This window comes from Apus apus, chromosome 4 (assembly GCF_020740795.1).
Source record: "Apus apus isolate bApuApu2 chromosome 4, bApuApu2.pri.cur, whole genome shotgun sequence".
Taxonomy (NCBI): Eukaryota; Metazoa; Chordata; class Aves; order Apodiformes; family Apodidae; genus Apus; species Apus apus.
This window is the reverse complement of record NC_067285.1, coordinates 73,030,450-73,051,136: the sequence shown is the minus strand read 5'-3', so window position 1 is coordinate 73,051,136 and position 20,687 is coordinate 73,030,450. Positions and strand designations below refer to the sequence as shown.

The following is a 20,687-nucleotide window of genomic DNA, read 5'->3' as shown; positions in this document are numbered from 1 at the left end:
TATTCAGACCAGTATTTTCTAGTATGTTTTTTTCCAGTTATAAGCATGTTTTGCATTAGTAAATGGAAGTATCATGACAAATTTTAAGTATCATGAGAAATTACTAAAATTTAACACAAACCAAATATTTAAGAGGAAATAAAAAACTCACTTGTATGGCTTCTGAGGCAGGATACTGATTCGAGTCTTGTCAAGTATCTTCTTTAGTTTATTTCTTCCCCCAACTGTGTTGGCTTTACTTTTCTTATTTACTTTTTCTAATCCTATTACCTGCTCCACATCAACAGCAAGGTCTGGGATGGAATAACGACTTGCCTTTTTAATATCACCTATTTTAGGCAGGTGGGGAGCACCGTTTCTTTTTTCCTCTGACAACCGTGCTAAAAGCTCCTTAAAAACTGCACAAAACAGGAAAAGAAGGGAAAGAACAAAAATGTAAAAGAAAGCTCTGCTCACCAGAACAGTTTAATATTAATCATTAAAAAAAAAAACAAAACTGACTATGAGATTATGTCAATTAAAGTATTAAATGCATTTGAATTTAAGGGCTTTTAAAAAATAATTTAAAAAATTAATAAGGACATTAATTTTTTTTGGTAGAATCAGAAGTCAGTAAATTGGTCCAGCTCAGAATAGAAATACACTAGATGACAACAGGGTTGCATGGATGGTGTCAATAGAAGGACTTTGACTTTTTAACCTAAAGGACACAGGCTTCTGCAGAATAGTAGCATGGATAAAAAAATCACACTAGACAAAGAAATTGAATAGAAAAATTAAAAATTCAGAAGGAAGGTTTTAAACTGTTAGCCAGCAGGAAAAGCTCTCAGATGGACAAGAAATTCTTAGCAACAGGATCAAAAAATCTGAAATCAGAAGGCAAACTAGAACACCATCATAAAGAAAATATGAGTCTAGTGAGACACTTTGGATGTTTGACATGGCTGTTGTGTCCATCTGCCAAGATACATAAAAAAGCCTCTTAGACTCCCTCAGTTCCCTAGCAAAGAGTTATCCCTGAGGCAGAAATACCTGATGAATTTGTGAATTAGTTCTACTACAAGTTTTAGCATCACATAAATGTTGATATATTTAAATACATCAAACAAAACCCATCTGGAGAACAAGTCAAATATTCTGAGTGTGAAAGCAAGTCTCCATATATAAATGGAAAAATCATCTCATGAGTTGATTTGTAACAAGAAATAAAAATTCATAATTAAAACCACTGAATTGTAGAAAAAGTGGGAACAAAGGTGTCACACATCCTTAAGGATGAGTAATAGGGCCTAGGTTTTACTATTATGTATTAATTTTTTCTTTCACATGTATCCTTTTCTCCAGGGGTATATGACAAATCACCAAGAAACTTCAAAAGCTTCAAATAAGACACACAAAGAGAAGTAGAATAAACCAAGCCAGTAGCTGTACTGTCAAACAGAAGCTGGAGAGACAAACTAGATACAGATAAGAAAATGCTGATTTAAGAAAAAAAAAAAAAAAAGAAACTCTCCTTTTGGGATTCTGCATGTAATACCCAGAAAGTAACTGTTCTGAGATTCCTGTGATGTGACTTCAGTATTTGCAGAAGAACAAGATTAAAAACTTAGAAAAACACATGAAATTAAGAAATAGTTTACTCTTAAGCAACACTAGATCAAAAAATGTAGTGTATGAAGGATCATTACACAGAACTTATATGTAAAGAAACAAGCAAATACTGCTGAACAAGCATATACAGATACATTCAGATTTTAACTATTAGAAACAATCAAAATATTAGAATCTTTAGTGCACAGCCAAAAATATTAAAAATCCCCAGGTAATGTACTAGACTCCTGGAGCATATTTAATCACCAGTTAGTGCAGTGACATCCTGTGGTAACATTCTGCCCTACTTACTAGGGATTAAAAACCTGATCCTGAAAGAAATACATAAGGAACACAACACTTTATTATATGAATTACCCAAGTATCGAGTGGTAAAAATCAAAACCGATGAACTGTTAATTACATATGATGCTAACTGAGGTCCTGAGCTGCTTAAAGAATCCTTCATGAGTGCTTTAGTACTTGCTAGAGGGAGAAATTAAGATTATAAATTCAGAGAGTAGCAAGATTGTTTTCACCCAGCTGGAAATAAAGTTTTTATTAATCTTCTTGCACTCATTGTAGGCATGGACTGAAAAACTATGAGCAAATTCAGCAGACAATTCAAGATCCCTGATAAACTGGAATTCCAGAAGAGGCCTCTTTCTAGAGAAAGGACAAGATATTACCACTATAGACACATCTTAGAAGTTTGAGCTAAATGGTTACAATAGCTCCACTTAGTCCTTCTGCACTTGTGAGAGTGGAGTCACTTCATGTAAAATCCTATTAATAAAATTTTCTCTGCAATTATGAACTAAGCTATTTTACGACCTCCAAGCTTCCTTCTTCTATTTTCCCCATTACAAAAGTGTTTCAAACAACACTATTTAAGGATCCATCTAAATTAGAAGAGAAATCAGAACAAAAAGCACATACAAACTTACCGAATAAATTGGTTTTCACAGTGATAGACAGATGAGTGTTATTTCTAAGAATTTCCATGGCTTTTGACAGCTGAATGTTTTCAAAGTTTTGACCGTTCACTTCCAAGATCTAAAAACACAAGCAGGTAGTGTTATTATTAGTGAAGAGGAACAAAAAAATGGAGGGCAGTGGTAGAGACTTTTAAAATGACATACCTGGTCTCCACGTTTCAAGCCTGCTTCTGTAGCTTTGCTACCAAAATCAACACTGTCAACAAAGATTCCAAACCCCTTTTCTGACCCTCCCAGCAAGATAAAAGGCAAAGGGGCTTCGCGAGATGGCTTTGTTAAGGTTATCAATCTTCGTTTAGCTTTAGCAGCACAAGCAATATTTAACAGCCTCAAATGTCCACCCATTTTCTACAAAAGAAAATAATAATGAGTTATATGTAACAACACCCTGGCTACTCCTCAAATTGTCAAAAAAACCCCTCACTCTTACCTCCCTCTCCAAATTGTTCTCAAATTCTTCCAGAAATCGAGTCATAGCAGGATCTCCTTCAAAATCATTGAAGTGATTGTTCACCCACAACAATACTACCCGTGTAACCTGAAATATAATCAATAACGTAAGTATTTTCCAGGAATACCCAGAACAGCACTAGTGCTAAGTCCTTTGAAAATACTGCTCCTTAAAGCTTCTGTAAATTTCAATTGGAATACTAAGTATTACATATACCAAATCCTAACTTTACTTCATTTGCCAGGTGGACAGAATGAACTGAGTATTAAAATTGCTTATAAGTTATATTTAATAAAAAAAATACTGTGACTCAGAAAATTAACACTGGCTGTATCAAGTTGATGGAGTAGGGAATAGAGCACATAGGTACGAGGCAATGAGTCTGACATATTTCTGACTTAGACCAACAATTTCCTGTTCATGTACATTTCCAGATCTGTTTAATTCTTTGAATACATGATCATAAAGCTTCAGACACTGCTTTGTATCGGCTCTTGAATCTCACAAATCTTTAAATAAGCCACCAATAACTTCATTAGGCATTTACCTGTGAAAAAGAACTATTTTATGTTTAGAGATGCAGGAAAAAAGAGCTATTGTGAGAAGCAGGAAAGAGGTCTCAGTAGTGAATGCATGTAATTTTTTTTCTTAGAGTCAATTTTTCAGTTTATTACTCCTGCTTTCTCTCCACCCCTACTCGTCCCAAGCAACTATGATTATCAAGTTCAGAAGAATCTTAGCTCATATTTTATAGTTTGTTAGGGAAAAACCTAAAAAAATACTATGAATTAAAATTAGTGAAAATAAAGTCACAAAATAAGAGCTGAATGTGTAAAATAATACATCCTTCTACCATAAAATTTTATCTTAATATGCAATTTGACCTGGAACATCAGCAGCACTTGGTCTGACAAAGTTTTATTGTCTTGAATGAATATTGATCCACACTAGTTTTAGAAGTTCCTGAATCCGAAATGAGTATGGCACTCAGTTATCTTAAAGCTACATTTCTTCTGTTAAGGTGGGAAAACAAGTTAGTAGGGGGAAACACCTAAACATTTGAAAAACTAGAGCTTCAGAACAAAATCTCATACAAATTTAATCAGCTAAAGCTAGCCACTGTCCATTCTCTACACCTGCACAAAATTTAAACCCCTGAAGCTCCTTATGCAAAAGGTCTGACACCAGACATCCAAAACAAACCCTTACACTCTCATGGAAGCTGCATGGTTCAAGTAGTTTCCCTTTTATCCCAGAAAAACAAGTAAATTCAGAAGAAATGCTGAAATTCATGGCCAAATCAATCAAGTCCTTTAGATGTCCTTGAATGTCCAGATATTTAATAGGAAGCAACTGCACAGTACTAATGCTGCTGCTACCAGCCACTGGAACATAGGTTAGGGGTAGCATTTCTGGCATATTTGAGATTCTTCCAGCTTTGAAATTGAAGATGAACTTCCTTCTTTCTGTTAAACATCTGTGGTGTTTTTCATTAATGTGTATGACATTGGAACATTGGGTACAGAATGTACCCTCAGCAAGTTTGCTGATGACACCAAGCTGGGAGGAGTGGCTGACACACCAGAAGGCTGTGCTGCCATTCAGAGGGACCTAGATAGGCTGGAGACTTGGGCGGGGAAAAACCTGATGAAGTTCAACAAGGGCAAGTGTAGAGTTTTGCATTTGGGGAAGAAAAATGCCATGTACCAGTACAGGTTGGGGGCTGACCTGCTGGAGAGCAGTGTAGGAGAGAGGGACCTGGGGGTCCTGGTAGACAGGAGGATGACCATGAGCCAGCAGTGTGCCCTTGTGGCTAAGAAGGCCAATGGCATCCTGGGGTGTATTAGAAAGGGTGTGGTTAGTAGGTCAAGAGAGGTTCTCCTCCCCCTCTATTCTGCATTGGTGAGGCCACATCTGGAGTATTGTGTCCAGTTCTGGGCCCCTCAGTTCAAGAAGGACAGGGAACTGCTTGAAAGAGTCCAGCGCAGAGCCACAAAGATGATTAAGGGAGTGGAACATCTCCCTTATGAGGAAAGGCTGAGGGAGCTGGGTGTCTTTAGTTTGGAGAAAAGGAGACTGAGGGGTGACCTCATCAATGTTTACAAATACGTAAAGGGTGAGTGTCAAGAAGATGGAGTTAAGCTTTTTTCAGTGATGTCTAGTGATAGGACAAGGAGTAATGGATACAAATTGGAGCATAGGAGGTTTAAGGTGAATATCAGAAATTTTTTTTTTTACTGTGAGAGTGACAGAGCACTGGAACAGGCTGCCCAGAGAGGTTGTGGAGTCTCCTTCTCTGGAGACATTCAAAACCCGCCTGGACGCCTTCCTGTGTGATGTACTCTAGGTGACCCTGCTCTGGCAGGGGGGTTGGACTAGATGATCTTTCGAGGTCCCTTCCAACCCCTATGATTCTATGATTCTATGATTCTATGATTGGAAGATCCAACCAATGTTTGGTTAAATTTAGACTACTTGCAGATTTTTAAAATGGGCTGGGAAGTTGCAACCTACACTGTGTAACACAGTTTAAAATCACTGCAGACAGCTCCAATATCAAATGCTGCTTTCTAAGTTGGGCCTTAATCCTGTACCCAAAAGACTGCACTGGTTCAGTGCTGACTTCCATAGGAAAGCCATTACTTGTGTCACAAACAGACCCAGCATTAAAAGACAATTAAATCCCAGTCTGATTCTTACCAACTTCTGATCATCCTAAGGATGTTTTACTCACTCCTTTCCCTCTCCTCACTGAGTATCAGCCCCTAACAAAACCTTCCAGATTCCTTTTTCCCAACTTGATTACCTCCTTTTGTCCCAAGCTGTTCTCTGACTCTTGCCTTTTTGTCAGCACTACTCGGTGTCAGGAAGGGTTGCTTATTGAGACAGCAGAACAAAGAGCTGCTCTGTTTTCAGACCTGATACCAGCAGCTGTGCTGGCTCATGCTTTTACAGAGGCTGAAGGGATTAGCCATCGGAGGACAAGAAAAAAGTTTAAGATGATAACCAATATTATAGCTCTGAAGCTGTAACAAGCCTATGCTAAACAGCAATAGCTGCAAAAAAAGCCTGTCATCTCTGCCAGTTGTAAGCTCCTTCCTCCAAGGCACAGATATACCAGCATTTCTTGAGGGAATACCCAGCTTTAAATAGAAGTTGAAAATGAAATTTCTCTTTAACCTTATTCATATAATTCCCTTGGTTTCACACTTGCAAAAAACATCTTGAAAGTTTTACTAGTTTTTTACATATGAGAAAGTCATATAGAAGTGCACATAAAGCATTACAGTGTGAAGCACAGTACAGGCTCAATATACAGTGCAATCAGTGTGCCAAAACTGGACATACAAGGCCTTACTCTTCTATGATGACAGTTTTGTTTAGGGAAAAGGATGTTTGATTGCTTTCTTGTGTTTCAATGGGTTTTTTTAAATGCTACGTAAGGCTCAACAGATTCTTAACAATGGCTACACTTTCTACTGCCTTTCTACAAAAATAAATTATCACAAAATGTTTGCCAAGTTGTGTTAATTAGTGTTATGTATGAAAAACACAGAACTTACTTATACGCTCAGATTTTGAGACACAAGATAATTCTATTGAATTATATCAAATAAAAATACTAACTAATGGAATCAAGGTTGTGTACTTGCAAGCAGCTATGTTGTAAAAACACAGCAAGGTAAAATATTGCTAAATGACCTTGAATGAACACATTAGTACTTAAATAGAAGAAGAAAGAAGTATTTTATTTGTTTTATCCATATATTCTGCCATTAAAGTATGTCACCAGCTATCTGTCTCTTATTCAGTTTAGTTACTCCCTCTGAAACTTATTTTATTTTAATAGTCTATGTTTCAATGAAAATATGATTGTAATTCAGGAGATTTTAACCTTATCCCTGAGGCTGGGGTCATTGAACCACTCCAACAACTTCTTGCCCACTTCCATTGGGCTGGAAAGAAAGGTCCGATACGTCAACAGGAAGTCTTCTATAAATGTTGGATCTACCACAGAGTGCTCTTCCACCAAATGCATTGTTAACCTTTCAGCTGTTCCCTGTGAAGAAAAACACAAACAACAAACCAAACCTTAGTTATTGAAAGGGATTTTCAATAAATGCCTGGTTTTTGTCTCGTAACATACTAAGATGCATTACACTAGAATGTACACCAGCATCTATTGACTGATGAGCTAAGCAAACGTAACAGTTTAATCAATGTGATAAGAAATGTAAAGAAATACTGCAATTGAATTCTGCAACAATCACCTAGTTAATAATGTGCATAATTGTAAAGATAAAAATGAATTATTTTTTTCAAATACATGTTTTTATTTTTATATATATATACATATATATATATATCAACTAATTGTGGACCTAGGTTGCCAAGTTAAGAAGTTTATAGAATGCAGACTTTTGAAAGACAGTCCCTCTTTTGCTTTTACCTTGATGACAATGTGACCTTTTCTTGTTCCAGTGCGATCAAGCTCCCTGTGCTCTTTCACCATTACAATCTCCCCTTCCTCTTCTACCTTCTGCATGTTCTTTTCCACTTGATTGAGGATGCGGCAATAATCTTGCTGGGCTATACAAACAAACTGGAAAGAATCATCGCACACCAGTATTAAAAGGTAAAATCTTCAGAAAAGCATTTAGACTTCAGACGCAAGTACTCTATTAATAGAAAAGATATAGTCGTTTCTCAACCTGCAGTGAGCCAAATTTGCCTTCCCAACAGTTCAGCTGTAGTAAGCAGATGAATACATGAGTACAGTACTTCCACTACAATCATGCAGTTAGAAGAGACCAATATTCATCAGAGCAAAATGATTTAGCATTATCAGCCATTTTTGCTCAGCTGCTCAATATTCTAGCTAGTATTCTTTCTCTCATGCAAGCTCTTGTATGGTATTTTGAAGGCATAAGAGTTGGAAGGGAAAAACCTTTTTTGTGCCTATTGCTATCATAAATAATTTTCATTTTTCAGAGCTATTATGAATAAGTCAATCATTAAGAAAACTAACATTTATTCAATTACATGAGTGCAGGCACACAGAAGCAAATTACTTCTGGATTAAAGCACACCGCAGGAAAAATATTTTCTTCAATCATCTGTTCAGCCAAGAATCATAGAATCACAGAATGATTTAGGTTGGAAGGGACCTTAAAGATCATCTAGTTCCAAACCCCCCTGAATGAACAAGGACACCTCCCACTAGATCAGGTTGCTCCAAGCCCCATTCAACCCGGCCTTGAACACTTCCAGGGACGGAGCATCCACAGGTTCTCTGGGCAACCTGTGCCAGTGTCTCATCACCCTCACAATAATGAATTTATTCCTAGTGACTAATCTGAATCTACCTTCTTCCAGTTTAAAGCCATTCTCCCTTGTCCTATCACTGTATGTCCTTATAAAAAGTTCCTCCCCAGCTTTCCTGTCACACCCTTCAGGTACTGGAAGGCCACTATGAGGTCTCCATGGAGCTTTCTCCTCTTCAGGCTCAACCACCTGTTTTCGTAGGAAAATATGTTAAGAATATTCCTACCAGCTACACTATGCAAGTATAATTAAGACCACCCACTACAACTTAGAAAAAGAAAATACTGTACACACTATGAATTGCTTTCTGTAACTTGTCAAGAGTTCTAGAGCTTAGTCTCTTTTTGGAGGCAAGATAAAATTGTGTTCTCATATGTACTTGGGTATTTAACTGAAAGGAAATAACAATGGTTATTGTGGTCGAGAAGTTGTTAAATCATCATGTATGTACTTAGGACAAAGGCATGAGATTCACAGAGACAGTATTTTCTCCTGGATTCTTTATAATCAATTTACATAACTTTTCTGATTCCAGCAGGTTTTAGTAGCTGGAACAGAAGTCCCATAGTTTGGATTCATTGCAAAATACTATCCTAACAAGATGTCATTCATGCACTTTCAGTAGTTAGATGTGCAAACTAAATCAGTTTACTGCATTAAGATACATTTACAGCCATTTCAAAGGGCTTGTACTGGGAGCTGATTAGCCATCACGACCAAGGAAAACACTTAATTCACCTAGGACTTAGCTACTATTTTCTGGATGGGAATAAGCAAATAGCAACCTCATATCCAGATTAGGCTGGTAGTTTTATGCTGTGAGCAGCATTGCTTACACCTGACTGCGTGTGTTATAGCAAATGTCAAGGCATTTTCCTTGAAAGGCCAGATTAACTGAAACTAGATTTTTCACTCCAACCACAGAAGGGAGAGCTTGTATTACTTTAATATTCAGTAGCTGAATTGAGTAGGGAAGAATGGCTATTACCTGTAGAAGTAAAAGAGCCTGTAATGGCTAAGGACCTGCAGATACTACTAAGGAAGCAATGGATTTATGCAACAGGCTGGTAGGCCTCAAGTTTTGGAGAAAGCATGTAGACAACCCAAAATCTGTTTTTGGTTTGGACTGACCACCCAAAATTATCCCCGTCCAGGTAAAGAGAACCCAATTTCGCAGACTATGCTTATGCAGGAGCCATAATTCCCAACTCCCATACAGGGTTACACACTGGAGATTCTGCATAGATTCAGTTTTAAATGGCTATGGGGTTTCATTATGTCTATATGTATCTGATTTTGCACGAAATACTGTCCGACGCTCTACCTGGCAGTCATCCACTTTGGTTCTCATCACTCCTTTCATATATTCCTTTTCCATGGTAGGGGAAACACCAAAACTGTTACCCATGCAGAGTATTTCTGTTCTTCCATCAGGGTACGTCACCTCCACAGAGCCATTCAATATGACCGACCAGGAATCCAGCTACAAATCAAATATTGCAGGATACAGGAAGACCAACTCAGTTAACATTGTAATATCACGCTATATAGACACAACCATCACAATTTTTCCAAAGGGAAAGTTATTTTTTGCACCTATTACAAATATTTATAAACCAGTGTACCTTAAATGTGCAGCTATTTCTAGCTCAACAAAACTGGGACCTTAAGTTTATCTTTAAAGTTAAGAGTTTATGTAAGACCACCAAAGAAAAAAGAAGAAAATGTTAAGAAAGGAAGAAAGAATGAAGGTTTCAAAACACCACTGTAGAACTGCAATAAACTCCCCAAATCAGCTCCAATAGGCAGGAAGCATTTTGTACATTATGAAGAGTATTTTATTATGCTTTTAGTGCATAAGAAATGTGCAAGTGCTTAAAAAAAGTTTTCAAACTATTCCAGAATCAAAAGAAGCTTAATTAACCTACTCAATGTTACTTTTTCTGGGTGTTTGGGCTTTTTTAAGCAAAAAGAGGACCTTAACTCCACAGAATCTGCGATGTTTGGTATAATAGGACAGTCAAAAGCAACTTCTACTGACCTCTTCCCCATCATTTAGTACAATAGTTCCTGCTCTCTCCACAACTGCAAACACCATTACAGCACAGAGCTCTCTCCTCACTGACATTGTCATGTTGGCAAAAGCTGGCAACTGATGCATGAATTCCAGTAGTTGTTCTGAAGGAGAAAAAGCCCACTGAGTCGTGCATGTCAAAACAACAAAGCACAGTAAAGACAGTTCTTCAGCAACATACCCGAGGCTACTTAAGCTAAAATGCTGCACAATGGTTTCTGTATATTAATAAATCATGTACAGTGGCCTGCTGTAATTACTGGGTATTTTGTAGACACAGACTGGCTGGTCATATCAGCAATAGAAGCTCTGCAAAGTAAAAGTCAGCATAATGAAGGAACTGTAATGTAACCAATAGCTCTGAATACAACCAATGAGATTTATAATACTTCAGCCAGGGTAATAACTCCCTTTAAGATTATGACAGGCCTATATAAAACACAGCAAGACATTGAGAAGGGGAAATTAACAAAACTGAGCCATGTCTTCCTAGGTTAAACTTGACAGTAAATTGTACTTAATCATCATCTGTTGCATTTACAAAGTTCCTCTTGGATGGACCAAAGAGGATTACTACTGCTGCTCTGTCTTCTGTATACACCGGAGTTGCAATTCTACTCAGCAGTGAACTTCTCCCATATTTACGCTTTTACAGTGTTCATAACTACAGAACTCAATTTTTTGTAGTAGTGCTGTTGAGGGATTATTGCCCGAAATGCTAGACTTTTTTGCATTGCTTGACCTAAAAGCTTACTCAAAGTAGCCAATAGGACCCTATATTTTTACTAAATTTTTATTCACTCAGAGATGCTGGAAGCAACCTCTGGAGGTCATCTGATCAAAATGACCTGCTCAAACAGGGCCACCTAGAGCCAGGTGCCCAGGACCATGTCCCGATGACTTCTGAATACCTTCAAGGAGGGAGAGCTCTCTACCACCTCACTGGGCATCTGCGCAGTGCTCAGTCACCCTCACAGTAAAAAAGTGTTTCCTGGTGACCAGATGGAGCTTCCTGTGTTTCAGTTTATGCCAATACTGAGTACCACTGAGACAAGCCTGGCTCTGTCACCTTTATACCTTTCCTCCAGGTATTTATATGCATTGATGAGATTCTCCAGAGCGTTCTCCAGGCTGAACAGCCCCAGCTCTTAAGACTTTCCTCACATAAGAGATGCTGCAGTCCCTTATCATCTAATAATGAATCTTTAGCATCATTTAGTCATACTTTGATAAAAGAAAAAAAATACATAACTCAGCCCATGAAAGACTAGAAATTGTAACAACCTGAATTCTAGTTCTGCTTTGCTTTCAACGTACTAACCTGTACATTAATATAGCAAATTAGTTTGATTAGATGCATATTTATGTAAAGATCTTAGCAGCTCCAATGTTTAACATAAATGTGTATCTTTGATTAAAAACAGACACAACATCACAACTTACAATTAAAACAATATGTGATACACCTCCAGTGTTGACATTAATATTGAGTTTGCCAAGGTTCTGTCAGTGTTTTCCTGTATGCACTGACATTTACTTCATAAACCAGTTCTGATCTCAATTAGAATTTGAAGCTTGAGATCAAAGGGTCAGTAACAAATAGTTTTTACCCACAATATGTGTGTTTTCCTCTTATTCTTCAGCTGTATTCATTCACTGGCTAAATTTATGGCATTTATGAATCACCTTAGAGAATGAACACTAAACAATTACAAAAGCCAATCATTAAGTAAATCCTGAAGTTCAAACAGTAATTTATTTTCTGTCTGTGGGAAGAACAAGTTTGACAGTATTTTACTACATTGCAATACTTACCAATGTCATCATCTGTCCTGTCTATTGGGTCTTTCTCCAAGCAGTCTCTAACAATATCCCTACTCATCAAAGGATCTGATGCCCTTTCAATGTCTTCTTCATCATCATCATCCTCTGAATCCACTGCTGTCTCTGGCAACCCGCTGAGATCCATATCACCAGCCTCGCTTTCTGTAGCCTAAATTCAAATTCAAATGTGTTCTTAACTGCTACAGTTTTCTAGTTAAACAAACATAAATTAATCCTATCACCCAACAGATCACTCATAAATTCACTCAATACTTTTATCTTGCTTTTTTCTTTATATATACTTTTAAAACAACTAACAATTAATGAACCCAAAGCCACTGTTTAAACGAGGCTCTTAACACTCGTTTCAATTGGCACAAATAGGATTCAACAGACATAATTAATCAGTAGGTCTTGGGGGAGTTGAAAGCAGTCAGATTTCAAAGGAACATTTTCTTGGAGGATTAGCTGAATACACTTTTTTTTAATAAACAGTTCATTTTAAACAGTTTCTGTTCCTGCCCCAACTTTACATATTCAGACACTTAGGGATACAACACGATTATAAGTAGACAGTTTTGGAAAATAAATACAGCATCAAAATTATACAGGAATTTTGCTACCTCAGAGTAACCTAGGACTGTATTTTTCTCCTACAGTCCCAGCTGAACATAGTTAAATATGCCTTTCATTTGCTGAGAAACTGTATCAAAATCTGCAGATGCAGAAAAAATGCAAAGCCATGGCTTAAACACCACAGATGGATCACACAGAATATCTGGCAAACTTAACCTCTTTCAAATTGTATTAAAATGAGGGAAAACATGGTCCATATAAAGCCTGAAGCCATTGGTATAGCACCTAAAGGTAAATATATTTTAATGATTATTTTTAAGACCAACCACTTAATAAACCCCACAAACATTTGTCTGTCACGGATGACAAAAAGCTGCTTTTTCTCAGAACCTGATTTAATACCACAGCAGCTGCCAAGGCTCAGCTACAATTTTAAGGAAATGCAAGCTTCTAATGAGCAAGTTTTAATCCATGGCTTGATAAATCAAGTTTCATATCCCTCATAGAGATGGTTTGTTTCTGAAACTCTGGAAGCACACAATGCTTTCATATCTACTTTAAAAAATACTACATGGGACAAACTCAGCTACTAAAGCCTTTTTTATCAATCTGTCTCTCACACTGGTAAAAAAACCAAAACACACCCACCCAAAACTAGGTCACCCTCTGAACATGGATAAGGTAAGACAAATTATGCTGGTATTTTCGTAGAATCATCTTCCCTAGTCCTGCCTCCCTAGCTGTGGCTGACATCTGTTACTTTAATTCCATTATCCAAAGCTACCTTATGAATGGCAGCACATGGCTGGAGACAGATCAGGGCATCTACTGTCATTCTTAAACACTTCTGTCCTACAGCACATCACACGCTTTGTAACATGGTTTTGTTAATATAAAAAGCATAACAGCACCTACACAACATTCAAACTATTCTCACTTTATGATGGTTTGTTTTTTGTTTCTGTTTGTTGTGTGGTTTTTTTTTGTTTTTTTTCTTTTTTTTGGGGGGGTTGTGTTCTTTTTTTTAAAGAAAGAACGCTGAGCATTTCTTAAGCAGGATAAAGAAGGATTTACAGAGGCATACAAACAAATCACAAAAATTATAGCACCAATAGCAGTATTTTCATTAGCAGTCTCACTGTGCATAACATGCACACTATTATGATATATTTGGAACAGTTGCTCTCACTACTCTTCCAAAATAACCTTTATCAAAAGCAACTGGTGGAAAAACTAGTGAAAATGAGTCAGTAGACACCTAACTTATGACACCGTTCTGTCAGAATCAGAAGCCTCCAACAGTGACAATTCCAGTGACAGTAGGACTAACTCATGAGTCAATTTTTCAAACCTTCCCATTGCAAACAAGTGCCTCTCCTACTTTGCCCAGAATAAGCTCTCTCAAAAGCATGTTGTTAAGAAGAATGTAGAACTAAATTTCACCACATGATGGTAACATACATGAGAAAATTAGACATACTGTATAAAACTGATGATTAAAAGAGAAGTTATTTGACTGTCTTAAAACAAGAAACCAAAACCAAGCAGAAGTCAAAATTCTAATATCAAATTGATGCTATTTACAAAAAAAAAAAAAACACACAAATCAAATGCAATTATGCATTCAGAAAATACATTTACAATTATAACTGAAGGCTGCAGTATTTCCTACTTTTTTTTTTTCCAAGAAATTATGCAAGAGTTAGCAAAGGAATACAAACATAGCCTTTCCAAAAAGTGAATATGCTTTCATAGGAATAAAGAATCAAACAATTAATCCCACAGGGATTTCTTCTCAATTACATACAGTAAGTTCTGCACTAGCTTTGTTACATTGTTAAGAATAATTGGATCTGTCTCCATGTCAAAAACACACATCAATTTATCTACAAAACATTGCAAATAGCTTCTTCAGGCTTAGTAGCATCAGGTATGACATGAAGCACTTAAGGTCCTCTTGCTGACACACTAAACTTCAAAACCCACCTACTTCGAGTACTTCTGTACTCCTTCACATGTTAGAAAAATCAAGGATGTCTGCACAGGAACCCTTAGTTAGGAAACAATAGCCATGCATTTGTGTAAGACTAAAGGGAAAATCTCAGCTCCTTTGAGGACAGAGGCTTCCTTATAAACCTCAGTAGCAGAAAATCCAGAACACAAGATGAATGCCTGACAAGTATTTGTACTACAGTCAGTCATGAGGCTTCAAGCTTTCCAGGGCATTTAATCAAGGGTGAGGTACACCTTGGAAGTCATTGTTTTCAGAGATGCATGTTGTCCTTTGTTTCTTAGGTAATAAGAGAAATTAGCTTCACTTCAATAAATCTGAAGAGACTGCATATAAGAAAAATGCTGGTTGCAACTTAAAGTACAAAACAATGTCTCTTCAAAATCTGAATACCAGTTGTAATGTATATTTTCTTCACAGTTGGAAAGATGGCATGAAAAATTTGCTGAAGCTTCAAAGGAATCACCTAATAACAACCCAGTATTTTTTTATATCACCAATAAAAGTCAGGAGACTTAAGACAGACATTTTCAAGCCTGAGGTGAAGAGTTATTTGGCACCTAAAGAGATCTCCCTAATTTTAAGCAATGTCTATAAAGGCTAATATTGTAGTAATGCAAAAATGGTTGTTCCAACTGCTAAGGACCTCCAAGACCACTTCCTGGAGATTTGAGTAATATCAACTAATTAAACAAATACTACTAAATAACTAGAGGAAGAAAAGTAAAGGAGCCTTGTATAAGTTTGCTCAGTTAGCCTTTGTGTCCTTGCCTGAGTGTAGGAGTGTTATGAGAGAAAACTTATTATGCCCAACTCTACTGGTCTTTTATTTTTTTGGAGGCAACATAAACACAGACTTAAGGAGAAGTGATAGACAACACAAACAGCTAAAGAAGATTACCTTCTTTACTATCTCATTTTCTCCAACCAATTTTTGGGTATCTGTTGAGAAAAGGGTCAGAAGAGACTAAAGGGAATGCTGGCTTATCCAACAGATCTATACCTTTACAACCAAGTAACACTCTCTCCTGTGCTATAACTGGTTCATCACATACACCTGCACACACATACCAGCCCTACTATGGGAAAGAATGTGAAGAAAGTGGGAAGACTTGGAGAACTGCTTACAAGATAAATGGCTCTGTTTTAGGTAGCCATTATGGTTTTCTTTTCCACACCAGTTTAGGGAAAAAGCTTCCAGCTGATCTTCACAGCATAAACAGAAAAAAACCCCAAAACTAGAAAGCCCTTAAAATTAACTACATTAACTACTGACTTCCTAATATTCTAAACAGGCTATTTTAGCTCAGGCTTTTTTTCAGTTTTATTTTAACCACTCTTTTAGGAAACATTAAAAAAAGCATGAATAATAAGTCCCCTTTGCAACTAAATGTCACCACTAAATCATCAATATAAAATCTTCAAACATGCAAGAGAAAAATACTGGAGTGGGGGAATAAAAAAAGCACTGAAGAGGCTTGTTGCATGAACCAGAAATATGGTCATCATCTGCTGCAGTACTTGAAGTCCATGAAGCTATAAAAGCTGCCAAGCTCAGCTCAAAAAAAGCCCTAGCCCCATCTTATTTTTTGATCAAGGTAGTTTAAGGGCTAAAGTATAAATTAAAAAAATGAAATTTAGAATGTTTATTAGTGAAAACTTCATGATTTATAAGCTGATACTGGTACAAAACACCAAGAACACTTGCAAGATTTCCATTAGCTTGAAAGATAAGGTGCATTGGATCCAGCCTTTCCACAGAGAAAACATGTCTGGGGTCTTGGTTTATATTAGGTTTCAACTCACTGGGCAAAAGTTTACAATATAAACTGCTATGACATTTGATCCATGTAATGACACAATCTATTTGTTTACTAAAGAATTATCAATTACAACTATTACATGCACACAGATCATACATAAGTTTAAGGTAATAAAATGAATTTCTCATACTCTACTAACATAAGAATAAATGGCCATGAAATATATTAAAACTCCTTCAGTCTAAGATCCTTACTACTCTCCCTCTCTCCATATTTTTTTTTTTCATTACCTGCTACAAAACTTACAGCACTACAGCCTATAGCAGTCACAAGAGTCAGTCTGAGCAGTATTCCTGCCTGAAGATGGAAAAATGCAATAATCCAGAAAACACACTAGGAAAGGTGTCCTTCCCAATCACCAACTAACTGCCACTTTCTCAAAATGGAGCAATATTTACTGAGCCCACAGGCACCCAGAACAAGGGCTCTGGAAGTTACTCCTAGGCTATAAATTGCAGAACAGATCAGAGGACTTGAACTCCCCAGGAGTGACAAGGCACCACACAGGACTTAGCCGAAACTGGGGGGGTGGGGGTTCAGCAGGACGTAATTTACCTGAGTTATTTCTGATATCCTTGCATTACCCCGAGTCCTGCACTGCAGAGGCTGATACAGTCAAAAAGACTGACTTAATCTTAAGATAAAACCTCTTTATTTTCCATAAAGCAACTTAGAGGCAGGCTGCACAGACTCTCTGGTTTGAAAGATAAGGGTTTGGGCTCTCTCAGGAAGACTTTCTGGAAGGTGAACCTTTCCTCCAAGAGTTACTGTATCAGACTTGTGAGAAAACAAAGTTGACATCTTGAAAATTTCCAAGCAGTACACACATCCTGGGAGGGTCTCAGAAAGGATGTTCCTGGTTTCCTGAACCGCCTAAGATATCTGGGCAGACACAAGAGGGCATGTAGGGCCAGCAGGAAACCACTGGGCTGAGGACAGGATAAGGCAAAGAAAGGCTGGGAAAGGAAAGAGCTGAGCCAACACATCAACGCCTTCCCAAAACAGGGAGGGGGAATAGCACACGTACACAGGTTTAGATCTCTCTGCTCTCAAACAGGGACCACCATTTGGTAATACTCATGACAGGTATAGAAGGCATTTAGGATTGTAAAGGAGCAAGGATATGCTTCCACATAGGAAGCATTAACTAAATAGGAGCAGCAGTGAACAATCTGCTGTGCCAAAGCAGCACAAGTATTGTTCTTGGCAAATAGAAGCCAGCACACAATCTATTAACATCCAGCATCCCCTTCCTCTCCAGTCAGAGTAGAGAGTTAGTCACTTTTTCAACTTCTTTCCTAAAATAAAAGTAACAACATTTAGGACCTTACTGATTGGCACCTGAAATATTTTTGAGACTTGGGTGGGGTAAACACAGGGATCTTTTTTTTTTTTATTGGTAAGTACTTCTTATCCTAAAAGAAGTTCTTTCATGTCCAACATTTGACAAATAAATTTAGTTACAGCATTAACATTTAAAAGGAAATATTCTCAGCTCAATCCTGAAAGCATCTGAAGATTCAGCTTCATGATTTATTAAAAAAAAAAAAATCTTACAGGGCCATGAATGTTTTTTTCACTGCAAGAAGCTCCTCTTAAGGCTACAGAACTAAAACCTACCAGGATGCAACACATGACATACCATTATCTCAGATTTCAACAGTAAAGATTAATGGTATAATTTAAAAAAGAAAACAGTTATTTTATTTATCAATTGAAAGATAAGATAGCAATCTTTCTAAGTGATTCCTTTCTCCTTGGGCATAAGGAACAGAAGTCCATTCTACTGGACAGTAAATGCCATAATATACAGAACGTAACAATCACAAGAATAACGGTACTGAGCTCTGTCTAAGACCTATCAAATTTGAAGTGAAAAAATGGCACGGAGATGACTTGGTTACAGTTTGCTATTTTTGAATAAACACTTGAGAGAGAATTAAAAGGCAAAAAAATTGAGATAAAATGGCTGATCAAATCTCTTGATTTAAAAAAAGTATGTATGGTTATTTAATCCTTGGCTTGACCCTAAAGGATTCAAATTACAGCCACTTTATTTTGTTGTGGGTTTTTTTGGCAGTACTTTAACCTAAAAACATTGCTACATTACATTCCTTTATGACTGAAATTGAGGTAAGAAAGTAATGATCTACAACATTAGAAATCATTAAATGAAATAATATTTGGTACCATAACGTTAAAATAAAGAATTTAAGAACCTTAAGTTTATCAGTTTCCATATCTGAACTTACAGATTGTTTTTAATAAATGTTTCTTTAGGCATGTGTATTAACAAAAAAACATGAAGTTTTATTCTACTATGCACACTCATATTTCTTAATGTTGATATGGACATAGGTTACTTTAATAATTCCTCAGTTCTCAATGCATCTGTGCCAAGCCATCTTAAAATGAGGTACTAGCTCTAGATTAATTGAAAAAACCAAATAATATTTTTCAAGATCACCAAGAATGACAAGGTATCCTCAATTTTTTAATTTAATTAAAAATAATATTTAAAAAGTAGATGTTCCCCATGTAAATAGTTCACAAAACCATTAACCCTCTTCAAACATCAACCATCGCATCAATTCCATTGTTGCAAACAAAACTTGTTATGGGACTCAGACTAGGTTGGTGACCCCACAAAGAAGTAATTCTCTGAAGTTCAGTGGTTTAATTTCCCAGAAATTCAGTGATCCTTCTCAAACTTCTAATAGTTTTGCTAGAACTCTGCAAAAAATTACTTCCAACTTTATGTAGAGAGTAACTGTATGACTGTAAGTAAATGCCACCTACAACTGTCTCTAGAGATACTTGTTATTCTTATGTTATAATGTAAAATCTTTGGATGAAAGATATGAAAATCTATAGAAGACTTGAAGAACAAAGCTGATTTCACATCATCTTCACCCTCACATTATAAACCTGAATCCTGTCTCAAAATAATCCTCTGAGAAGAAATTCTGACAAACATACTTGACTGCCATATGCTATGCCTAAAGTATCCAGTTACTTCGACATTTTTCATTTAAAAAATCCTTTTGCATTCTTGTCATTACCATCTAAATTGACCTGGGATATTTTTCTACCCTATCTTCTCCCACAGAATAGTCTACAAGCTTGTTCACCTGAAGCACACTACATGCTACAACTATACTCACAACTGAACTTGTATGTATTTGTATAGATGATGTTTTTCCCATTGTTTAAACGGCTACATTTGCATTTTTTAAAGCATCACAAAGAAACCTAATTCCTCTTCTAGTAAATATCACTTCACATAGATCTAGTCTTGTTAAAATTTTTATGATAGAACAGTATTTTAGTTAGATTTTAGGCATTTTCCTTCAGAATAACAATTTGCTATAGTTTCTTATCAAAAGGACAAATCCTCCTCTTTGACACTACAAGAAGTGTAAAGATTAAATGAAGGATCTAGACCTTTTTATTTCATTTTTTTTTTCTAATTTTTATTTAGAAGAAGCACACACACCCCAAAGTATTCCACGGAACCCCTGGAGCAGTTTCGAGTAAATCTCTCCAAATTCAAGCTGCCCTAAATGAAGAGCATAAATCTTTATGTCAAGAAGTCCTCCCTAGCAGTATTACAATTCCAAAAATCTCACCACTTCAACATTTCCATTTTTCCCAGGACAGCCAGAGAGGAAACACTACAGAGATGCTGGCATCAAGTTTTTACAGGGTGGGTGAAGTGCAATATGCCCCACAAGTCAGGCCAGCACTGCATATTTCTTTCTCCCTACCACTAAACATGTTCCAGATTTTGAAGCCAACCTCTAAGAACTGTAAAATACATCATCAAAATGAAAAAATTCTTACATTAAAAGGTCCCATATATCTATAGTTTTGAAATTCTGATCCGGCTTTTAATTACAACTGCCAGCTCACATGCACTTTTTGACAGCAGGTCTCAAAGTCTAGTCTTCTAGCACTAAGCATAACAGCTGTTGTTTTATACATGGCAAACTGGACAAACAGACAAGGTGAAGTG

The 20,687-nt window shown here is 36.8% G+C and overlaps 1 protein-coding gene across 9 annotated transcripts in view; it reads right to left on the bottom strand.

Moving 5' to 3' along the window:
• Positions 1–20,687, bottom strand: part of RAPGEF2 (Rap guanine nucleotide exchange factor 2) — a 189,447-nt gene that overhangs the window by 26,769 nt on the left and 141,991 nt on the right. For all 9 annotated transcript variants that reach the window (XM_051617218.1, XM_051617216.1, XM_051617219.1 and 6 more), the window contains 9 exons: positions 12,254–12,431; positions 10,406–10,542; positions 9,689–9,847; positions 7,490–7,642; positions 6,935–7,099; positions 3,019–3,126; positions 2,733–2,936; positions 2,538–2,646; positions 152–398 (listed from right to left, as the gene is read on the bottom strand). In XM_051617218.1, coding sequence (XP_051473178.1) covers positions 152–398; positions 2,538–2,646; positions 2,733–2,936; positions 3,019–3,126; positions 6,935–7,099; positions 7,490–7,642; positions 9,689–9,847; positions 10,406–10,542; positions 12,254–12,431 — 1,460 coding nt within the window. The remainder of the gene's footprint in view (positions 1–151; positions 399–2,537; positions 2,647–2,732; positions 2,937–3,018; positions 3,127–6,934; positions 7,100–7,489; positions 7,643–9,688; positions 9,848–10,405; positions 10,543–12,253; positions 12,432–20,687) is intronic.